This window comes from Nuphar pumila, chromosome 10 (assembly GCF_984573655.1).
Source record: "Nuphar pumila chromosome 10, dmNupPumi1.hap1.1, whole genome shotgun sequence".
Taxonomy (NCBI): domain Eukaryota; kingdom Viridiplantae; phylum Streptophyta; class Magnoliopsida; order Nymphaeales; family Nymphaeaceae; genus Nuphar; species Nuphar pumila.
Window position 1 is genome coordinate 2717965 of NC_143258.1, and position 24576 is coordinate 2742540.

The 24576-nt window shown below is 36.5% G+C and overlaps 1 protein-coding gene across 1 annotated transcript; it reads left to right on the forward strand.

Annotated features, from left to right (window-relative positions):
* The first annotated feature begins 1655 nt into the window (after positions 1-1655).
* LOC149823247 (putative methyltransferase PMT11) lies at positions 1656-23917 on the forward strand. The gene is made up of 9 exons (XM_090019997.1): positions 1656-2789; positions 3489-3638; positions 3731-4001; positions 8173-8283; positions 9202-9361; positions 21328-21585; positions 21760-21882; positions 23183-23260; positions 23394-23917. The coding sequence occupies exons 1-9, from the start codon at positions 2028-2030 to the stop codon at positions 23599-23601; spliced, it is 2121 nt and encodes a 706-aa protein (XP_089876123.1). The 5' UTR covers positions 1656-2027; the 3' UTR covers positions 23602-23917.
* The last annotated feature ends 659 nt before the right edge of the window (positions 23918-24576 follow it).

Sequence of the window (24576 nt, forward strand, 5' to 3'; positions counted from 1 at the left end):
CTCTCTTGCTTTGCGAGAACGTGAAAAAACACCTTATGCATACCAGTTTGTCAAAAACTGGAAAGACCAGGCAAAGATGAAGAAAGTGTATTTGAATAAGGTAGTAAAGTGCATGAAGAAATGAACAAATGAGAAGTGTCGACCTACAAATTTTCATATTGGAAATAAGGTGTTGGTATAGCTCTTTCCTGAGCATACTTTTATTTTTAGGGACACCATAAATGCCTCATTTGCAAATATGACAACCCCTTCACCATCACAAAGTGTGTTGAAAACTTGGCATACAAGTTGGACTTGCCTATAGATTTTCAAGTGCATCTAATCTTTCATGTATCCAACCTGAAGTTGTTCTATGAAAATGAAGGAGATCCATAATGGAGCATGTCTCATAGTGCTGCTATCCTTCAACGCACATGTTCAATAACCAATATTTCACGTAGAGAACCAGAAGTTATTCTCAATGACTACCTTGGTGAAGTGATAAGTACTTGGTGCAATGAAAAAGTCTACTATAGAGTGAAGCTACTTGAGAGAAAACAACCAACATGTGTAAGCACCATCAACTTGTGGAGGAGTATCATGCACGCTTATCATTGAGGATGATGCTAACTTAGGCAGGAAGAGTCTTTCAGACCATGTTTTTCACTTTTTGTTTGTTTGATGTAAATATCCCTTTGCTTTCATTAAGTGCTTGTAAGGACTTTGGCATAAGACCCTCCAAGTACAAGGTGAATTCAAGGTCTCTTTTTACTTGTTAACTTTACTAATAGAAGTTCTTGCACTCTTTCATTGAGTGAGATATGTTTTTCTAGATTATTAGGAAAACTTTAACTCAAGTTAAGCATATGAAGGTGAAGGTAATGACATGGTAGGTCCTTATTCAACAATTGTGGTAAAAACTCATATAAAGTCATTTGTATTAGGGGTGTCAATGGGTCGAGTTTACCTAGACCCAACCCAAACCCTATAGTGTTCGGGTATGGTGATAAACCAACAAACTAGATTAACACTGGGCTCTGGACCTGAAGGTTTGATTAATACATGAATTCGGGTATAGTTTATGAAATTTTATACTAGACCTGGACTTGACACAAGTTTCGATTAAGACTTGAAATTTTTTAATGTAAAAACAATAAAAAAATATTATTTTACTAGTTATGGTCTGAGTATGGTTTTATAATATAGATTCTAACCCAATACCATACCCCAAATTTTGTTCTATGTATTGTACTTGGTGAAAGGTCACTTTTCTAATTTGACATTTGATTTAACCCATAGGTGGCCGATACACATCGTATCAGAAAATCGATACGCTGCAAGTTTGAATCAGTTATTTTTTAATAAATATAAAATATATATAATTGAAATTAAAGGCAAAATGAAAATTTTCTAATTTTAAAAGAAGGAAGTCTGATTTTGTAACTACGAAAAACAATAACATATAAATGAAAAATTTCCCCCAAAAAACCCACGGAAAGGAAATAAAGGGCTTGAATTTCCCACAATTTAGGGGGTTCACTTACAAGCAATCTTTATTTTTTTTCTTTTTTCCCAATTCCAACATTTACACTGTGGCGGGGGCACCGCTTGCGCCACTCGCCAGTTGCTGCTCGTCGAGGTGTCTGCTTACTTCTCCCTCTCTCTCTACGTTGTCTGCCCAGAATGGCAATAGTCTTGGCATTCACGCATTATCTTACGATTTCAAGCTATCAAAATAAGCTTCCCTGACTCTCAGATCTGACATTGGATCCCTCAAAACTCTCTCTCTCTCTCTCTAGGTTTGTGCAGATGACTCCACCACCACCACCTTAGCCCTCTCTCTCTCTCTCTCTACGTTGTCTGCGCAGAATGGCAATGGCTTGGGATTCACGCAGTATCTTACGATTTCAAGCTATCAAAATAAACTTCCCTGTCTCTGAGATCTGACATTGGATCCCTCAAAACTCTCTCTCTCTCTAGGCTTGTGCAGATGACTCCACCACCACCACTTTAGGCCTCTCTCTCTCTCTCTCCGCCGGCCACCAAAAATGAAGGGCCTGACCAATGGGGAGTTCCTCAACGCGTCGTTCCTCATAAAACTCTCGGCCCTGGCCCTCCTTTCCTTCGGATTCTTCTTCTTGGGCAAGCACTGGTCCGACGGCTCCCAACAGATCGTCTTCTTCAGCAGCCGCGACTCCCAACTAATCTCCCCTTCCTCTTCCCCCTCCGTCTCCATCTCCAAGAACGCCAATCTCACCCTCGACCTCTCCGCCCTAATCCCGAACCTAACCGACTCGCCCCCGCCTCGGCAGCCGCCATTGTCATCGTCGGCCCCTCCTCCGCACCCACCAATTGATCTGCCCACGCCTCCACCTCCGCCGCCGCCATTGTCATCTTTGCCCCCTCCTCCACACCCACCAATTGATCTGCCCCCGCCACCGCCGCCTCCGGCGACGTTTGGAGTCGTAGATGGGAACGGGACGATGGCGGACAATTTCGATGTCGGCGAGTTCGACCCCGATCTGGAAAAGGACTGGGGCAACGACACGGCGAGGAGTGGGCCTGGCGGGAAGGAGGAGGCTCTCGGGGTGAGGAGGCCGAAGGTCGAGAAGTTCCCGCTGTGCCCGGAGAGCCTGAGGGAGTTCATCCCCTGTCTGGACAACGAGGAGGCCATCCGGAAGCTGAATTCTACGGAGAGAGGGGAGAGGTTCGAGCGGCATTGCCCGCCGCCGGACGGCATCCCCAAGTGCCTCGTTCCGGTGCCAAAGAATTACAAGAACCGGATTCCGTGGCCGAGAAGCAGAGACGAGGTCTGATCCCTCTCTCCCTCTCTCTCTCTCTCTCATATTCATGGCTGTAATTCAATCTTTCTTTTGTTTGTGTGATTCTTTTTGCTTTCTTTCACTTCATCTTGGTTTTGAAAGAGAAATTAAAAGGATTGGTTTAGAGTTTTGATTATGGGAGTGTATTAGATAGTGGTAGCTCTACTCAATTAGGTATATCAATCGCGTTCTAATGTATCTCAATTCAAATTGATATATCAAGGTGTTCGAATTTGATATATCAATAGCGTTTTAATGCTCTCCTGATTACAGTTCGGAGTTATATAAGATTGCTGAGTGTGATGTTCCATTGCAAATCTTCTTCCAAAAGGATTAGTCGCATATTGTGTACTTTTTTGTTTTTCCACTTTGATTTTTTGTGCATGCACCATTCATTTGCGCTTTAGATCAAAGTTGCTTTCATAATAAGTGACCGTGCGCAACATTCAATTCTACTTTAGAACAAATTTGTGAACAACATGTAGTTATTCATGTGAAAGATCAGGTCGACAATTTGCCGTTCTCATCTTTGTAGTTTATTCGACTGGTGCACTTTGATTTCTTACAATAGGTTTCAATTTTTTCAAGTTACACACGTTGATGCTTTATTTTTCCATTATACATTTTGTTTTCATCAGACTGTCTTCAAGGTTGTGTTTGTATTTGGAACATGCAATTTGGTCATAGGTATGGTACAGCAATGTACCACATACTCGATTAGTGGAAGATAAGGGAGGGCAGAACTGGATTACACGTGATAAGGACAAATTTAAGTTTCCAGGTGGTGGAACACAATTCATTCATGGAGCTGATCAATACTTGGATCAGATTGCGAAGGTGAGGTGAAATCTGTTTGGGATTAGTTGGAGGATGGTGGGAGATGATTCGTCTTGATGTATGGTTCTTTGAATTTTGGTTGCGGACTGCAGATGGTTCCTGATATTACTTTTGGTTCTCATACAAGAGTCACGTTGGATGTTGGATGTGGCGTTGCAAGTTTTGGTGCTTTCCTCATGTCTCGAAACGTGATCACTCTGTCCATAGCACCAAAGGATGTGCATGAGAATCAGATTCAATTTGCTCTTGAACGTGGTGTGCCAGCCATGGTTGCAGCATTTGCAACACGACGACTGTTGCATCCAAGCCAGGCTTTTGAATTGATACACTGTTCAAGGTGTCGGATTAACTGGACCCGTGATGGTATGTCTGCATCTATCTATTTACTGTTCATTATTCTGCATCAGTTGTGAACTTGGAAAAAGATCTCCTGGTAGCTGTTATAGCTGCCCGTAATTTTAATACAGTCCCTTTTGCTCCGTTATTATTTTATTGCATATGCAAAGCAACTCCATCGAACAAAATTATGATCTGGATTAGGATGACATAATAGTCTTGAATTGGGATTACTTCCAAAGTGCTTAGTGTTTCCATGTGAGTGAGTATTGATTTAACTGATGCTATAGGTCTCTCAATTGGCACATCTTAGGTCAGCAATTTAAGAATTTCTAAATAATTCTGATTGAAAAAGTGTTCCTCGCTTATGGTGTCAATTAAAGCAATCTTATCTGTTGTTCAGTCTTAAAAATTTCACTTGATTCAAAGTTAAGATATAAGCCACAAAACTGCATTGCTTGAAAAAAGCTGGACAGTAATATTGACCATTGTTGTTACCAATAATATATCTTCGAAGAGATTTTGCTTTTCCTTCTTCAATTTTGTAGAAATTATCTTCTGAATTAGCTTTTTATGTCTTGATGTTTCTTGTTAGATCAACGAGTCAATGTTTTTCTTGGCACTTCATATAGAGCTCTTCAATTTTCCCCTCCTTTGATTCCTGGTTCTAAACATATTCATATGTAGATCTTCAAAAGAGATCAGAGGACAGTTGGTCCATTAATCTAATCATCAGAAAATTTTTCATGTGATCATGCACAATTTAACTTTAAGATGAAGAATTCCCCCATGCATCAATCTCTTTGGTGAAAGGCAAACCACATGGTACTTTTATGAAAACAAGGATGCTATTTTGCTCATGATTGAGGGGTGGAAACACAAGCTTACAAGCACAACAAATAATACATACATGTACAAACAATATTGCTAAACCCCTTTCAAACTTGAAACTGATCAAGTCATTTCAATGATAATTTATTTGGGAGTACTGATTAGCTATCCTTTGGGATTTCATGAATGAATGCTAGTTGTTTGTTTATACTTTATAGATATCGAAGGTAGTTAAGTTACCCAAAGAAGTTACAGGCACGGTTCCTAGACAGGGTAATTAATAATGACAGACTATATGGCAACAAATCACAATCAAATTGGATGCCAAGGAGTCATATTCATGAGATAGTGTGCATATTCTCATCAATATTTGACGAACTGGCTCTATAACATTGTATGCAGACATCCTCTATTCTTACACTACTGTGGCCTCCACCATTGAGATGATCTGTCATTCCAGAAAATATAAAATTGTTGTCTCTGCTAAGCATGCTTTTGAATAATTTGGGTCCAATGTTCTGCCAGGAGTTCTTGGAGAAATTATCAAGAACATGCAAAAAGATGCTGCCTAAAAGTCCCACAGAAATTTATGAATAATATATACAATGTATAAGGTTTTTCTTGCCCTTAAAGCTGATAGGTTACTCTCATAGTCACAGATATTGGTGGTAGTTTGAAAATAGTCACAAATATTGGTATCGGCTATATCTCGGCGAGGTATAATATCAGGATATTATCGGTTTTCTGATAATCTCGTGAAATTCTCGGGAAAATCTCTGAATTTAAAAAATAAAATGAAAAAATAAAAAATAAGAAAAAAATAAGAAAAAATAAATGTAAAGCCCCCTTTCCCTCTTCCTCTTTTTCTTTTTCTTCCTTCTCTTTTCTTTCTTTCTTTCTTTTTTTTTCTTCCTTCCCTTCCTCTTTCTTCTTTCCTTCTCTTCCTCTTTCTTTTTCCTTCCTTGCTTCTTTCTTTCTTTCCTTCCCTGTTCACGAGAAGACGCAGTCTTCCCTTTTCTTTCCTTCTTCTTTCCTTACGTTTCTTACCTTTTAAAGTGACACGTAATCCTAACAAAAAGGTGGCATTTTATAGTTTATACCCAAATTAACCTATTAAAAAATTAGAAAAGACATATGTAACCCCTTTTTTAAAAAAATCCTAAAATACCTTTACACCAACTGTTTTAAAAAAGCAACCATTGCTGTGCTGCAACAGCGATATATATATATAAATTTCTGATATTTTGAAAATATCATGATATTTTACCTTTAATAGTGTTTTTCCAATTTACAGCGTTAATATCATGATATTTTCAAAATATTGGTGATATCTGTGACTATGAAAATATCCCCTATTTAAATTTTTTTTTGGAAAAATAATTTAAAGGTAAACTACTGCAATATTTTGAAAATTAAATTTATTGCAACATTATCACAATATGTCTTGCGGTAATATCATGATATTTTCAGTCACTTTTTCTTTTATATTTCTCTTCTATATTTTAGATTTTTATTCCTTTTTTATTTTATAATTTTTGTATTGCAAAATGCTTGTGACTGTTATTTACATTGTATAACAACTTTATTATCTAAACATATTCTTTTCTCAGTTGTTACTGCTATTTTTTATATTTAAAATTTTTTTAAGTGCCGATTGTCCCGAGATTTATCAAGCAAACCTATGTTATGGAGAGATTTTCCTTCCTAAGATATAGCTGAGATCGATATTTGTGACTATGGTTTCTCTTAAAGTGCATGCTTGCTGATCGAGTGAGAAGATCTCCTTTGTGTCAGTTCCCTGGTTACCAGTTGCCCACATGCTTCATAGTTAACAATTGTTCTGATGTTAATTCTCTTGGCTTCCCTTTAATATATATAAGCAACATTTCAGAATTGAATGTTTTAAGACTTTTCATGCATCTCAAGTTTAAACAACTAGTATTGTACTAGTGTGGTGGGCCTGATCTGAGATTGAGCAGTGTACTCTGATTACTGAGTTGCCTGATATGAGCTTAAGCAATATGGCTCTCCTCTGCTTGGCTTCTTTACTACATTCATCCACTGTAGCTGTTAATGATGGGTTCCTTCCTTTGGCCATCTAATTTCATGTTTTGTCTCTATTTTTCTTTCTCCTTTTCATGATTAGCTTCATTACTTTGGGAATCCTGTCTGGCCCTCTTGCGAATTTCAGACTGAGCACTAAGCATTGAAGTTTAGGTCCTGACCATGCAGTTCTTTTGGGGAAAGCTGCCTTTTGTTCATAATGCATAACTAAAGGGTATTGATTTGGCTAGTATTTTGTGATGTGATTTTGGATTGTGTATTTGTCTATCAAAGTGAATATCAACCTGCATCCATCTCCATACTATGTATTACATTTGTTTGTTTTCATATTTCTCTTGTTGCTTGCAACATTTGTTTTTCTTTCTTTTCCTTTTTCCTCTTTTATTGAATCTTTATCTTTCCCTATTTCTTTTCTCATCAAACTTCTCTTTTTGTTTGGATTAATTGCACTCTATACTCTCTCCCTAACATATAGTTGAGTTCTGTTATATCAGTTTATCATTTATGTGCTCTCTTTGCATGTGTGCATTTATATATATATATATATATATATATATATATATATATATATATATATATATATATATTGGAAAATACTAGTGCTTTGTGGTCAGATCTGCAATCGTCCAGTGACTTATAGATTCTGTTTAAACAAAGCCATTAATGTTCTGTTGATTATTTTATATGCAATTATATTTCTGCAATTTTTATTAATGTTAAGGTGTAAGGAAGATAACTATGGTGGAAAATTTTTAACGTGCCATGTAGAAGAATATTCTATTTATTGTTTGCAAACTGATTGCTATAAGACATGGTTTGGCTAAGTATAATCAATAACAGGATTATTCCAAGAGATGGGAAATTCAGGTGCTCTAAATTGGTCTATGATTGCTATTGAATTCTGGATATTGACATAGTATTTTTTACGGTTCTGCATCATTTTACAGGACAGTGATAGTTTAACTGCATTTCTGCATGCAAGACTGAACTGTCTTTGTTTTGCTTTAGAAGTTGTCTTCAAGTTTGATTTAATTTTAGTCATTTTCACTAGGTAATATGCTCCAAAGGCTTCTTGCATCCAATTTGATTTACAAGAGCATACTATGGACCTTTTTAGCTGGAATCTTACATTCATATAGTGCCATTTCTCAACATTACACAGCATGCTTAACTCATGTTCCTATGGTCTTAATGTGGATTTGCTTAATTGAGTTTGTTATGAGGCATAAGTCAGAAAAAGCTTTTGTGACTTCTATTTCAAAAGCTTCCTTGTGCTGATCTTTTTGTTGTTTTGTTTGGCAAGATGGGATATTGCTTCTTGAAGTTAATAGGATGCTTAGGGCTGGAGGCTACTTTGCTTGGGCAGCACAGCCAGTTTATAAACATGAAGATAACCTACAAGAAGCATGGAAAGGTATTTTAAAACATAATTTGTATTTGACAGTTGAAAACTTCAAATTCTTACTCCTTGGGCTGTTTAGTCAAGAAAGTAATTTTGTTTAGTATGTTGATCTTGGAATGTGAATCGTCTGTTTAATTGCTATATATTATCTGAGGGACATTTTGAAACACAAGCTGCATTCAGATACTTCTCAAATTTTGTCAGTGTTACACATTTTAAGTTTTGGTTTTAATTGCCATCATCCTTGTGGTTTAGCACTGCTGAGTTATTCACAAGCCTTATCTTTTTTTTTGTTTTACTTACCTTTTTCTCTTTCACATCCTGATTCAACTGATCCTTGTTATGGAGAACAATGAAGCATACATTTGTGTTAGGGCATGAACCATGAGACTAGACTGACATGATTTGAAATGTACTGCTAAAGATGATTGCACCAATCTTTTGGAAGAAAAAGAAAAGCAATGATTGTTACTGGCAAAGGTGATTTTTGAACTGTTTATGGCCGGCTTCCTAGCCTTTGAAATGCCACTATGTTCTAATTGTCATCATATTTGCCTTTTGGTGACTTCTGGTTTCATTTATTCTCTTCTTGTACTTTGTGATTCCTTTTCCCTTAAAAAGGAGAGAGTTTTGCACGACTGATGATTTACATTGAGCATCAGTAAAAAGCATGGCAAGCTTTGTTCTTGAATTATTAGCAAAACTTTGAAATATATCTGTTTAGCTTTGGTCAAATACAACCTAGACCATGGTCTCTGTGGCCTATGTCTGCATCCAATTGTGTGGACACAGGAAACAGGGCATGCATATTTATACACCATCTTGGAATATTTTATTTAAAGAACTGTGCTTAGTGATAGTGACTATGAAATGTACTTTGCTTTTTATCTGCATTTCAAGTAATTATCACTTGTGTTTATGATATTATAGAGATGGAGAATCTTACTGCTGCATTATGCTGGAAACTTGTGAAGAAGGAAGGTTATATTGCCATCTGGCAGAAACCACTGAACAACAGCTGTTATCTAAATCGTGAAGCCGGTGCTCAACCTCCACTATGTGATGCTGACGATGATCCAGATAATGTTTGGTATTTCCAAGGTCCTATTGCTCTCAGTTAATTGTGGTGCAAGGAAAACCATCCCTTTCTTGCCCATTTACTTTTGTTAGAGGATTCATGCAAATAATAAATGCCAAGAGGACTAATGTGTTTTATTGTAACAATCCTTGCCGTTGTATAGATTGTTGTTCCCATAAATCATCTACCGTAGTAGAACACTGCCTGTCTTTATGCTACAAAAACTTTGACCTATGACTCTGTGAGGCTTGTTTGTGAGATGTCTTAAGCCAGATGGGACCTCTTAGCTTTCCATCCCTATACTGGTCGTCTTTCAAGTTTATTGTTTAGCTGTGAAAAGTAATGTTTGGACAGTACGCTATTTTAGTTGTCCAGTTTCATTTGTCCCATTTAAAGGAGTTCATGTAATTAAAGGAGTACAAGTTTAAGTTTTTCTATTATCTGCTTCTTTCCTTGGTTTTAGTTTTCTAATGGTCAACGTTATGTCCTTATCTTTGATCTGTTGTTTGTGTGGGTTGGTCCTTTTGCTTTAGTTGTAAATGATGATTTTTTCCCATCTTTTGGATCTTTGAAGTTTGAACTTCTGTTGTTTCTTAAGAACTTTCACACACACACACACACATTCACACACACACACACACACAGTGTGTGTAAAAAAATGAATCCTATGATCCCACTGGAGAGGATGGCAAAATGTGATTTTATATATATATATATATATATATATATATATATATATATATATATATATATATATATAGAGAGAGAGAGAGAGAGAGAGAGAGAGAGAGAGAGAGAGAGAGAGAGAGAGAGAGAGAGAGAGAGAGAGAGAGAGAGAGGCAATCAATGTTTAGCTCTATGCAGAAGGCAATGAAGTTAGGACTTTGTAGAACTGATGCAATGATGATGATGACACACAAGAACAGTTGCTATTCTTTATTTGCTCTGTCATTTGATTTCTTTTTATCTGACTGATAAGAAAGGAAAAGAAAAAGCATGTCTATTTGTACCCATTTGTCCGAGACTAGAAGTAGATCCACTTATCGCTGGACCATGACCTGTTCCAGTATTTATTGGTCATTAATTTTTTGAAGAGAGTTCCCATTAAATAACATTGTACTAAGATAATCCAAGTATTTGCTTCTTATCTGTGCTGGATTATTCCAATTTAAGGGACAGTCATGAAGTTTTAAGTGACTATGCAGATTTGTTAAAGAAAAATTGCAAGCATCAAAAGTAATAATTTTAGGTTGCACCAAGAAGGTTCATGGGTTTTTCTGCATGCTTCGAAAAAAATACTTGCTTTAGAACATAATTTCTTGTCAATATTTATGAATCAATTCTTTGTGCTTTTGCACAGTGGCACTCATTTGTTGGAAAATCATAATGATGGTAAGGAATGTTTATTTCCAAATTGTGCAATATGTTTCTGCTGAAAGATTAGATCGGTTTACACCGTTTGCAGTATTTTTTCTTATACCTAAACCTTTCATGCCAACTTACTAAGCCAATTAGAGGAGAAAACACAGCTAATAGGTTGCCTTTAATTTACTGGTTGATACTACGTGTGTGCAGTCGCAGTCTAGTGATAAAAGCACATTTTGGGATGAAAACCTATGAAGTGGCTTCCACCTGTTCTTGTCATATCTATTTTAGGGATTTACCACTTGACGATATACATCATATTCCTCTTCATGACATATATAGGTATTTGGATTTTGCACCTGGCTGGTGGTGTAACCCAAGAAAGATACACGAGCACAATAGGCAATAAGCCAAAACACAACCCACTATGGGCAATACAAATGCACTAAGGCACAAAAGAGTGAGAATAAGAGAGAAAACACACATAAAAAATAGTTTTATTAATTTAAATGCTCACAAGAAGCTTGCGTACACAATGGGGATCAACACCCATTTAAATAGATACAAGGGGCTAGAACTAGTCCATTGGGAGTGGCACCCCCAACGGCTAGTTCAACAGCTAAAAAAACACAAAATAAAAATAAAAAAATAAAAAACAAAGAAACTAAAAATGGTACATTATTATATACAATATTGTATATATAATATATACACTAGTTCAATAGTATATACTAACCAGTGTATATATACATATATATAATTGTATATACATTTAACACTCCCGCTTAAACTTATGGTGAGATCACTGAAAGTTTGCTAAGAAGGAAGATAAATCATAGTTAAGGTAGGGCTTTAGTGAGAAAATCTACAACAACAACAACAACAGCTACGCCTTCATCCCAAAACAATTGGGGTCGGCGATATGAACCAAAAAAGAAAATCATTCTGGGTCTTCCACATGAATCCTTCTCCTCCAATCATTTCTATCCAATGCCATGTCCTCGGTGAGGTTCAAAGCATTCATATCCTTTCCTATCATCTCTATCCAAGTCTTCCTAGGCCTACCCCGACCTCTTTTAACTAATATATTTTCCCATTTCTCCATCCTTCTAACTGGAGCATCATTAAGCCTTCGCCGAATATGTCCAAACCACCGTAAACGATTCTCTCTCATCTTATTTTCAATGGGTGCAACTCCTACCTCCTTACGTATCTCCTTGTTCCGAATCTTATCTTTTATTGTATTTCCACACATTCATCTAAGCATACGCATCTCAGCTACACTCATTTTTTGAATATGATGTCTCTTGGCAGCCCAACATTCCGTACCATATAGTAAAGCGGGTCTAATAGTCGTCTTATAAACCTTTCCCTTCAACCACAATGGCATTCTACGATCGCACAACACTCCAGTTGCACTTTTCCATTTCATCCACCCAACCTTTATCCTATGATTTATGTCTCCATCAATTTCTCCATACTTTTGAATGATAGATCCCAAATATTTGAAACAATCATCCACCGGTATTTCTTGCTCACCAAGCTTCACTACACTCCCATCACTACTTCGTTGCTTACTAAACCGACATTCCATATATTCTGTCTTACTCTTACTCAACTTAAAACCTCTTGCTTCCAATGTCTGTCTCCATAATTCTAACTTAGCATTAACCTCAGCTCTAGACTCATCAATCAAAACAATATCATCAGCAAACAACATACACCACGACACATTTTCTTGAATTGATCTCGTAAGCTCATCCATCACTATAGCAAATAGGAAAGGGCTTAAAGCAGATCCTTGATGTAACCCAACCGTTATAGGAAAATTGGTTGTCACCCCTCCACAAGTGCGGACATTGGTTACTACTCCTTCATACATATCTTTAATTATACTAATGTACTTGAGAGAAACACCTTTCTTCATCATTGTCCATCAGAGAACGTCCCTAGGTACTCTATCGTATGTCTTCTCTAAATCAATAAAAATCATATGCAAATCTTTGTTCATCTCTCTATATCTCTCAATAAGTTGTCTAAGAAGATGTATAGCTTCCATAGTTGATCTTCTAGGCATAAAACCAAATTGATTCTCCGATATCATGACAACCTTCCTCAACCTAGACTCAATCACCCTCTCCCAAAGTTTCATAGTATGACTCATGAGTTTTATACCACGATAGTTTGTGCAATCTTGTATATCACCCTTATTCTTATATAGAGGCACCAAAGTACTCTTCTTCCACTCATTAGGCATCTTATTTGTCCGCCAAATCTTGTTAAAAAGATTTGTCAACCATTCTAAACCTTTCTCTTCCAAGCATTTTCAAGTCTCGATAGGTATACCATCTGGGCCAACTGGCCTTCTTGATTTCATTTTCTTCAAAGCCTCTGCAATTTCTTTCTTTTGAATCTTGCGCATGAAGTCACGATTCATCTCATGAAAAGGAATGAAAAAGTCTCCAAGATCCTGTGCATGACTTCCATTAAATAGCTTATCAAAATAATCTTTCTATCTATCCTTAATCTTCTCATCTTTGACTAAAACCCTTTGCGTTTCATTTTTGATACATCCAACCATACCCAGAGATGAACAAAGATTTGCTATCATATACTTCTCCAAATTCTCAAGAAAATATGTGATTTGATATTCTAATGGTATGTAGGGCAAATCAATAGTTCCTTTCAAGTGCTCTTCCTTAAAGTAATGGCAGTCCATCTCAGTAATCTTGGTCCGTTCATGGAACGTATGCTCTTGTTGTAACAACACAACATTGAAAGTTCTAAAGCATTAACTCCCATATCTCTAAGCAAAGGTCGCAACCACACAACCTCGGTTGTTGTCGTGGTCATCATTCTATATTCAACTTCCGTGGAGGATAATGATACATTATGTTGCTTTTTACAATGCCAAGATAGAAGAGAAGCACCTAGGAACACACAAAAACCGGTAGTTGAGTGTCGGTTATTGAGATTTTCTCCCAAATTTGAATCATTATAAGCAATGATGTTTAAAGACAAGGATGAGGATAAGAAAATCCCTTTGGATATAGTACTCTTTATATAACTAACTATCCACAACAGGACACTCATGTGGACAAAAGTTGGTGCATGCTGAAATTGACATGCAGTATGCACTGCATGTGCAATGTCTGGTCGAGTAATAAACAAGTTCATGATCCAATAAGCTGTCAGTAGGGTGTTGGATCATCTAGTGGAATCCCATCTTCAGTTCTCATCTTGCCATTAACAACTTTTGGTGTGTCATCATGTTTATCATTTGTGATTTCCGAGCGAATAACAATATTAACTACAAACTTCATTTGAGACAAAATGCATCCTCTTGGCAGGTAAGCTACTTCAATACCTAAGGAATATCTCAAAAAATTGAGGTCAGTCATATCAAAAGTTTCTTTAAGCATAAATTTGATTTCTTCAACCCCTTTCTTATCACTTCCAGTGATAATCATATTATTGACATATAATAGTGTAGCAAAAGTGGAACATGTAGATCTTACAAAAATAGAAGTGTCATCATAACATGATCTAAAACCAAGATCCAACATAGTTCTACTGAACCTATCATATGCTCATACAAGGCTTTGCGAAGATGAAGAACCATGCCCTTCTCAATGTTCAGACCGAGGGGAGGATCCATGTGTACTTCATTCAAATATTCATTGAGAAATACATTTTTAACATCTAATTGGTATCTTAGTTGTCAAAGGCGGCGGCACCTAGGCAGCTTAGGCGACCTAGGCGCAGCCCCACCACCTGAACTTTTGGGTTTGGGCGGTGGGGCCCTTTTTTAACGCCTAGGCTGAGAAGCCTTTTTTGTCTATTTTTTAAAAATTTGGTTGACCATTTGGTCAACCTTTTTCCAAAAAGGTGATATAAAAAAGGGAAGCGCGGTTCCATTTCCCCTTTTCTCTGTCTTGCCCTTTTATTTTCTCCCTCGCGGTTTGCTGCAGCAAGAAGAAGAAGAAGAAAAAGAAAAAGAAAAAGAAAAAGAAAAAAGGTATGCCTCACTCTCTCATTTTTGCTCTTTCTCTTGCTCTCGCTCTCTTTTCTCTCTCTCTTTCTCCTCTCGCTCTCTTCTCTCTCTGTTTCTTGTTCTCTCTCTCTCTCTCACTCTTGTTCGCTTGCTCTAGTAAAGGCAATCGGGCTGGTTGTTCGCACCTGGACGAATAAAGAAGTATCAGAAAGATGAACATTAACATTAAAACCTGAAAGCAATTGGCAAACTAAAAAATAGAGACATCTTCGTATTAAAACAGTATGTCAGAAACCTAGAAACCAACAAGCTAAACAATGACAAGTATGACACACACTCCCACTCAAGACTTAGACAAGCCAAGATACAGGACCTTCAGTGCAAGTATAAGCTTCTTAGGCTCGATATGAGCAATTTTCCCAAGACATTCAGCCACAACATTGCGAACTTCTTCCTCGTTACTTTCACAGTGAGTAAAGAGCAATTTAAGAATTTTCTCAACATTTCTATCTTCCAGTTTTGCCTGGCCAGTTATATCTACTGTTTGTATTGCAATAACCTGCAAAAGGATAATAACATTTTCAACTTCAGACTGCCAAGTTCACTACATGGATCAAAGTTGTTCATACCATAATGACAACTACCCCTTTCAAAGAGTGGAGCAAAAGGTACTATTTCTTCTTTTGGTTATCAATTTGATCCAGAATAAATGGTATGTACTTTGAGAGATTCCCTACAACAATATTTCCCAATGCATAAGAAGCTACAGATTTAATCTCTTCAAAAGGCAATTGAAATGACTCTTTAAGAATGTTCTCAATGTTTGCATGTGAGCTAAGATCTCTCCTCCTTCCAATTTCTCCTCGACACAGTAATAAAAGGTGTTGTTTTGCCTTAAAACCAGATAAAAAGAATATAATCCAATATATAAAGATCAGAAGAAATTTGAGATAGAGAGAGATGGATGGGTCTGTGGCTATAAATACTCCTATTTTGCTTACAAATATGAGAACCTATGAAACCACAGTGGATATAATTAAACTTCATATAAATTTTCTAGTCAAAATAAATACTTTGAACTAGTAACTAAGCATTATGTAGAAATTAGTGTTGTTAAATGTTTTGTGTTGGACAATGTATTAAGTAGGTTATTTAATATAATTGTCTTATAGTGTTCAACGACATTTTTTGTTTTGTCTATTGCTTATTGTTGATTGATTTTATGTTGTATACATAATTGTTATTAATTTTAGTAGTTTGTTTACATATTTATATGTTTTTTTATTTTTTTATTTTGGGTACCGCCTAAACCTGCCTAGGCCTTGCCTAGGCTTTTTAGGGGCTCACCCCCTAGGCATCGCCTAGCGCCTATGACAACTAAGATTGGTATATAGGCCAATTCCTAATGGATGCTATTGTAATGAGAGTCCTAATAGTGGTCATACGAGCAACATGAACAAATGTTTATTCGTCATCTATACCATATTCTTGAGAATATCTTTTTACAATTAGCCTAACTTTGTATCTTTCTAATGATATATCACTTTTGATATTTATTTTAAATATCCACCTACGTCCTATAATCTTTTTTACCTTAAGTAGTGTTTGAGTTTTTCAAGTTTTAGCTTTATGTAGAGCTTCTAATTCTAAGTTCATGGCTTCAACCCATTCATTTATGTCTTTGGCCTCCTTATAATTTAGGTTCATGATATGAATGTATAGCTATAAGACAAGATCTATAATTGGGTGAAAAAGACTCATAGGAGACAAACTTATTCGGGGGTCGACATTCGGATTTCCTAAGGCTAGGTTCTTCTATCTCAAGAGATTGGTTATATTTATCAAAATCACATGGATGATCCCCACCATCACGTCGAGAGTAACATTAAAGTTCTCGGGTAGGTTCACTATCAATACTTGTCTCATGAATAAGTTCTACATTATCATCAATATCATTAAAAACATCATCATCATCATCATCATTCTCATTAGAATCATAATCCACAACTTTATCATTATGTTTAGGTAATAAAGTTTGTCACATAGGTGCAGGTGCTGATGCGGTGATGCAACACTTTAAAAAACCTTGGGTGCGGGGGTGCTTGGAGGGTATATATATTTTAAGAGTTTTAAGTTAACACTAATGAAATACAAAAGTGTCATGCTAATATATATATATATATATATATATATATATATATGATATTACATAAAACTAGACTTAGTTAGGGTTAACCAAATCTACTTTTTGGGACAGAAATGAACTTCGGTGTGGTTGACTTCACCTGACACAATGGAAGCTGTGTCCAAGTGTCGCATCTGCATGGGTGTGGGTGCGACGCGGGTGCGTTTTCCTATTAGAAGAGTCTCTGTTACATAGGTAATAAATCAAACAAGAACACATACTCGAGATCTTCTTTAGATTCTTTAACATCAATTCCTTTTTTTTTCAAGAAATGTAACATCCCTAGAAACATAAAACTTATCATTTTTCAAATCGTAACATCTATAGATTTTTTTATTATCGGCATGTCCAACAAACACACATTCTATGGCTTTGGGAGAGAGTTTGTCATGTTTTTCAATAAGTACAAAACACTTGCACCCAAACACCCTCAATCTTTTTAAATTTGGACTAATTTTTGAATTTTTTTCTATTAGGGATTATTTTTTAAATTTGGCGAAGGTATTCTATTTATCAAATATACTGCGGTAAGAGCGGCTTTGACCCTAAATTTTTTTGAAATAAGCAAAATTCTAGTTGTTTCAATAATATGATGATGTTTTCTCTCGACAATTTCATTTTGTTGAGGTGTTTTAGGACAAGATTTTTTATGTATAATCCCATGAGTTTTCAAATAAGTTTGAAATTCATTAGATAGAAATTCTCCCCCTAAATCTGAGCAAAAGGTTTTGATGTTGGTTTTGAATTGATTTTTAACTAGATTATGAAAATATTTAAAACATGCAAAAACATTTGATTTAAATATAAGAAGCGGTCCAAGTATATCTACTATAATCATCTATAAAAGTAACATAATACGAAAATCCTCCTTTCGACATAATGGGCGCCGGTCCCCCCACATATTCGAATGCACCAATTCAAAAGGTTTATTTGACACAAAAGTTCTAGCAAACAATTTTTTTTCTTACAATATTTTTTCAAAAAAGGAAAAAATTGACAATTTGGATATACTTGGGTGACCTAATCTTTTATGCCAAAGAACTAAATCTATTTCTTGGGCATAGTTACAAAATGATTCTTTTGGGAGATAAATAAAGCCCATATAGTAGAGGTTTCCTTTTCTATGGCCTTGCCCAATCAACTTCCTTGACTGGAGACCCTGCACCCAACAAGCCTTAGAAGAGAAGACTTCACGCTCATAATCCGATATTTGAAAAACCGAGAAAAGATTTAAGTTTAGTTTTAAAATAACTCTAACATTTGAAACAAAAAAGGTTTTTGAATCTTTTAAAAAATTCTTTAAATTTTTTTATACTTTTGACATTTAAAGAGGTTCTATCGGTGATAGAAACATATGAGAAATATGAATTGGTGCAATCGGACAGTAGAGACTTGTTTGGTGTCATGTGAAATGAGGCTCCTGAATCCAAGAGGATTCACTAGGAGTGTAGGAAGATGACACGCGACACCGGAAGTAGATGGAGTGGCCTTTAGATATTATTGAAGAGCCTCTGCCAATTGAGCGATTGACAAGTCCTTGAGGTTGCTCACTTTTTTGCTTGTCTCCTCTCTTTTGGAAGTGTCTTCACTTACGGGGGCCACCTTTCATTTGAGCTTGTGATATTTCAGTTTTATGTGCCTCGGTTCCTTGCAATGTTGGAAAATAATATTTTTTCCACCTCCATTATACCTTTTCTCGAAATGAGGAGGTCTATATGACCTCACATTGTTGTTGGGTCTTGACACGACAAGAACTTCCTCACTTGTTTTGTTCATTCCGAATCTTGTTTTTTCATGACATACTTTGGCGAGTGCCTCACTAATAAGAGGCGAGTGGTTCTATGGAGAGGAGAGGATTTCAATTGTTCGAACTCCGTTCTAAGCCCAAACATTAAAGAGAAAATATTCTCCTCAATTTGTTTTTGCCTCATCTCTATTGCCAGGCCTTCCCATTTAGGTTCGATCATAGCCAATCCGTCCCATAGAAGGGACAATAAACCATAGTAGTCTCTTGCGCTTCTATCTCCTTGCTTCGTAGTGCACACTTTGTCTTGGATATAGTATGACGAGCCATATCCTTTTGAATGAATATGTTTTTGAGAAAGACCCATGCGTCACATGCTTTTTTGAACTTAATGATGTTGGTAGTGATACTGAATTTATGGTATTCATAAACCATGAGGGAATTGGAGCATTAGCTGCCTCCCTATCCTCCATTTTATCTTGGTATTCCTTTAAGGTCTTTTCTTTTTCTTCTTCAGAAAGGGCTTTTACTTGATCTCTTTCTCTTTGTATAAGCTTTAGTTGAGGTTCGGTAGTGGTTCCTCTTACATATCTCCATAATTTCTTTCATTTGATGTGGTTTTCAATAGTGGTTTCCCACATCAAATAGTTGAATTCATTGAGTTTGATTACGGTGGAGTCCTTTTTGGTGATGATCATGAGCAATAAAGGATAGAAAGTTTGTATTGTAACCACCAACAAGAGCGTGAGAAGAACACGATCTCACAAACCAACAAACAATACTATGTTCAAGTTCCAAGACCACATGGCTTTGATACCATGTAATCATACAATAAAGAAAGATACACAAGAGCACAATAGGCAATAAGCCAAAACACAAGCCACTGTGGGCAATACACATGCACTAAGGCACAAAAGAGTGAGAATGAGAAAGCACACACACAAAAAAATAGTTTTATTAATATGAATACTCACAAGAAGCTTGCCTACACAATGGGGATCAACACCCATTTAAATAGATACAAGGGGCTAGAACTAGCCGTTGGGAGTCCCCAAGGGTTGGACTAGCCTTTGGGCACTCCCAACAGCTACACAACACAAAATAAAACTAAAAAACTAAAAAACAAAGAAACTAAAGATGGTACATTATTATATATAATACTATATATATAATATATACATTAGTTCAATAGTATATACTAACTCTATACTAACTAGTATATATATATATATATATATATATATATATATATATATATATATATATATATATATATATATATATATATATATATATATATACATTTAACAGGTGGAAGACACTGATTTGGTTAGTTTGCAGTTTCTACCCTTTTCTCTATCTAGCATTCTGTTAAAATATGTGTACTCGTACACATATATGTATGTTGAAATATAATCCTTTTATGTACAAGTATATATTTATATATATATATATATATATATATATATAAAGATACGTATACATATATATATGTATACGTATCTCTATTTATATATATATATATAAATATATATATTTTCTCTTCCTAAAATACCCTCAAGGGTATTCTTGTAATTTGTCATTTTACGCATATTCCAATTGGAATATGCATGTAATTTTTCTTTTATTTTTTAGTTTCTTTTTTTATTATTTTTTGTGGTTTGCGCCACCTAGGGAGGCTCCCCAAAGAGTCGTTGGGGAGCCCCCAACGGTCACAAATGTGACCGTTGGGGGCTCCCAACGACTCCTTTGGGAGCCCCCTATGTGGCTCCTCTCTTGTGTGATAAATAGGGGTCTCCCCCTTTGTATTTGATACTCCTTGGAGGAGCTTATGCTCCATTGTATAAGGTTTTTACCCTCTTCTCCATATTTCTTCAATAATATTCAACTTATGACTTTAAGTCATATTTATCCCTTTTATGGGTTTATGTATTAGCACTTGATGTGCTTGTGTTGTTCCCTTAAATGGGTATATTCGCACTTAATGTGCATGTGTATGGGTTCATTATCGAACCTAAAATATTCAAAGTCACTTTTCTCTATCTAGCATTCTACATATGCTTATTGAGAAAACAGTCTATGCGTTGACTTTGTAAAACTATTTGTTTAGTATATTGACATGTGGACTGCATTTTGGGGCACTTCCATAGTGTCTTTCTTCACTCTTTCGCAGATTGTACATTCAAGATCCATTTGCTCCAGCTTTTCATCTTTCCTTTGAAAAATATTCGGGTCTTAGCATGACGATTTGTTGTGTGCTGTGCCCATAAAAAGTTGTTAGATGGAAACAGTTGTAATCTTTCGTATCTGGTAGTGTTTTCAATCAATGTCTTTCTCTTTCCTTCTAGTTACAGAAGCTATCCAGATTCCAGTCCCATCTGCTGCGTCTTTCCTCTTTCTTGTTTGAGAGTGTAGAACATCTAAGCTTAAAGAGTTGTTGCTTGAAAAGCTGATGTATAGACCAATAACAATGGTTTCGTTGTCTTCTGCTGATCTGTTCATGCATATCTTTACAAATGGTAAATTTTTCCTAAGGTAGGCCTTTTTTCAGATTAACGTGGATGATTGTGAACCTCATATTTTTCTAAGTGTCAGACAGGGATCCTCAATTCTCTGAGCATGCCAGTCATTTGAGTTCATTTTTGTTCATTCTGCAACAAATTATATTTTTCTTTTTCTTTTACATGCAGGTATGTGGGCCTGAAAGCTTGTATTACTCGACTACCTGAAAATGGATATGGAAGGAATGTAACAGCTTGGCCTTCACGCTTGCATACTCCACCAGATAGGCTTCAAACTGTAAATATTGATGCATACGTCGCACAGAAGGAGCTTTTCAAAGCAGAGTCAGGTTATTGGACTGAGATTGTAGAGAGCTATGTCCGTGTCTTCCACTGGAAAAAGTTACAGTTTCGTAATGTTTTGGACATGCGGGCAGGACTTGGAGGGTATTTTACTATTCCAGAAACTTACCATGCTTTAAATTGTGAACATTTTGTGTAGGTTTCGGGGATAAGCCTGAAATAAGCTTTCCACTTAATGGATTATTTAGGCTGATCATGACAATGTCTCAGAATTGTGGTCCAAATTGCTACTAACAAGTCCTTTTTTGGCATTGACAGGTTTGCAGCAGCAATGATTGATAATCAAATTGATTGTTGGGTGTTGAACGTTGTTCCTGTTAGTGAGCCCAACACCTTGCCTGTAATACATGATCGTGGACTAGTAGGAGTCATGCATGACTGGTATATTTCTCTTGTTGCTTTTTTTTTCCATTTGTTTGAGGGACAACAGGAACAGGACATGGTAAACGTGCACGTCTCGGGCTAGCAAATCCCGGCACATCCAAAAACTCAGTGGATATATATATATATATATATCCTTTTGATGATTCCAAATTCATTGGAAATTGCTTTGGTGGAATTCTAAACCAAGTTTTAACTTCATGATGACTAACCTATATCTATTTCTTCATATCATGATCAACTCCACTTTAGTGTTGTTGTCATGTATCTTGGTTCTTCCAGTCGTGGAGCATCATTGCAAGTATTCATCTCTCCAAAAGAATCTTGTTGATGTAGATAATACCGGCATCTCCTTCGTGTCTGCCATAACTTGGTAGAAGTGAGATGCTATTCCTCCATTTGTGTGCCAGCTTTTAACTGGACCATCACTTCATGCTAGACTAATGCACATATTAATGAAGATCTTATCAAGATGCCTGTGTCTTTTGTTGCCTTACTCTCTTGAGCATGAATTTGTATTAGTTCCGACTCCTGAGTGAGCTGACACCAGGAGATGCAATTGCTAAGAAATATGCTATCTTCCTTGGGTATATTATATCTTGGGCTGGCAATGATTTCAAGGAGATCCCCTAATTCCCATTGACTGGTACATATGAATCCCATGTCTTTTTTCTTGAATAGTCAAGCTAGCGCTAGCCCTTCATGGGATTTGAACCTAAGATGCCTCGGCCTAGTCCAGCTATCTTCAACACAGTTAAATCCCACACTGCCAGCCAATCAAAAAGCCATCTGGTTAAGTGCTTTTAATGAGTTCGCTTGTAGATATAATTGACTCTTATGATAACAGGTGTCATGCACGTTCGAAAGCAGTTTTTGTGGAGGTTGTTTTAAGGCAAACTTCTTGCCATATGCTCCTTCAGCACATCAGTTAGTGTAGAAGACTATTCAATCTGAAAATATCGACAATTAAGCGATAAGTGATGCTTCCTTTTGTAGTATTGTAAAAGTAGACATTTGGTAATATTTTCCATTGTATTCTTTTTCTCTGATATATGTAAAAATGTAATTTATTCTACACTTTCTTAATGTGTATTGTCGTTTCCCACCCAAAATTTTCATGTTATCATGATAAGAGCAAAAAACTTTGGAATGAATATATTTGTTGCTTGTCTCATTAGACATGCAATGTGCTGCTTATGGGGCATTTATATGCTCTCTCTCTCACACACACACACACATTTCTTTCATCTTGATCACTATCATCTCAAACATTGACAAAATCTATAATCTCCTGTTGCAGGTGTGAACCATTTGACACATACCCCAGAACGTATGATCTCGTACATGCAGCAGGGCTCTTTTCCAGAGAACAGAAAAGGTTCACTGACCTACCATCCATGCTACTCTGACCATACCACCTCTCTCTCTCTCTCTCTGAAACATACTCTCATGTCCACACACATGCATGTGTTTGTCTATCACGAATATTGCCTAACATTTATCATCTGCAGGTGTGACATTTCCAGGATCATGCTTGAGATGGACCGCATATTACGTCCAGGTGGCTATGCCTACATTAGGGACTCGAAAAATGTCATTGACGAGGTTCATCAAATTGCAGCTGCCATGGGCTGGAGGATTTCAGAATATGACACTTCAGAGGGGCCCTACGCAAGTCGTAAGTTGTTGGCATGTCAAAAGCAGTTGTTGCGACCTTGAATAATTGAAAGCAGCAGTAGATGTATTCTTTTACCATAGTTTGTGGGAGGCACCAAATTATTCGTCAATTGCGACCAGCTGATTTAGATTGAGTGGCAGTTGTGCAGAGCAAAAGGTAAAGCCTTCTTTTTCCAGGTGCCCGTATTTCATCATTTTATTTGGCAATAACATAGCCAGTGAAATTTAGTGGCTGTATCATGCTTTAGTATAGATCAGCTTGGACGTTGGTGCATATCAATCTAGTTCAGTGCCCTGCAATTGTAAGAACATCAGAAGAGAAATTAATATAAATGCTCTCAAGCGGTTCCTTTAGTTGTTGACATTGGCCTTTTGCATCTTTCGTTAGTAGCTGTCAGCAGTTTGTTTTGACAAATTTTCAGATTTTTCAGGGATTAACGGCATCTGTAAACCACAGATTGTATTCAGAGCTGAATTGCTTATACCGTATTCAATGCACTTGGACATACTAAAGTAGAAAATTGGCAGATCATAATGGAGACTGTTATATGCTACTGATGTACTACCAAGATTCTAGTGTTGTTAGGTCTTCCTGCCTTTTAGGAAGTAAAATGGAAAAGGTGGTGCAATTGAGATGTTCTGAATTCTGATGGACTGGGCAAGGTTCGGAGAATGGTCCAGCCCAGGCTTTACCATGGTCAGCCTCTCTGCTAATGAAAGACTGCATTGATAGCGCCTGTGGGTCCATATCTTAGTGGTATAAAACATCACCATATTTCACCCAGATGCGTGAGAAAACAACAAATTTTCGTACCAAAGAAGTTGTTTTCTCATGATGGGTCGATGAATTGTTATGTTTCATAGTCAGTTTGTAGCTGTCAATCAGCCATCAAGATGGTGAACTACAACACTGAGGCAACATAACAGTAGGAATATAAGTGCATTTATTTCATCCAAATGTTTAAGCAACACATTTTCGTATGAAAAGGTCGTTTTCCCATAATTGGGTTGATAAAA

What these genes read in the sequence shown, in the direction of transcription:
- LOC149823247 (XM_090019997.1), top strand. Translation starts at nt 2,028, where the DNA reads ATGAAGGGCCTGACCAATGGGGAGTTCCTCAACGCGTCGTTCCTCATA. An exon ending in CCTACAAGAAGCATGGAAAG is followed by an intron (nt 8,284 to 9,201) that starts GTATTTTAAAAC and finishes ATGATATTATAG; the next exon opens with AGATGGAGAATCTTACTGCT. An exon ending in GATGATCCAGATAATGTTTG is followed by an intron (nt 9,362 to 21,327) that starts GTATTTCCAAGG and finishes TTTTACATGCAG; the next exon opens with GTATGTGGGCCTGAAAGCTT.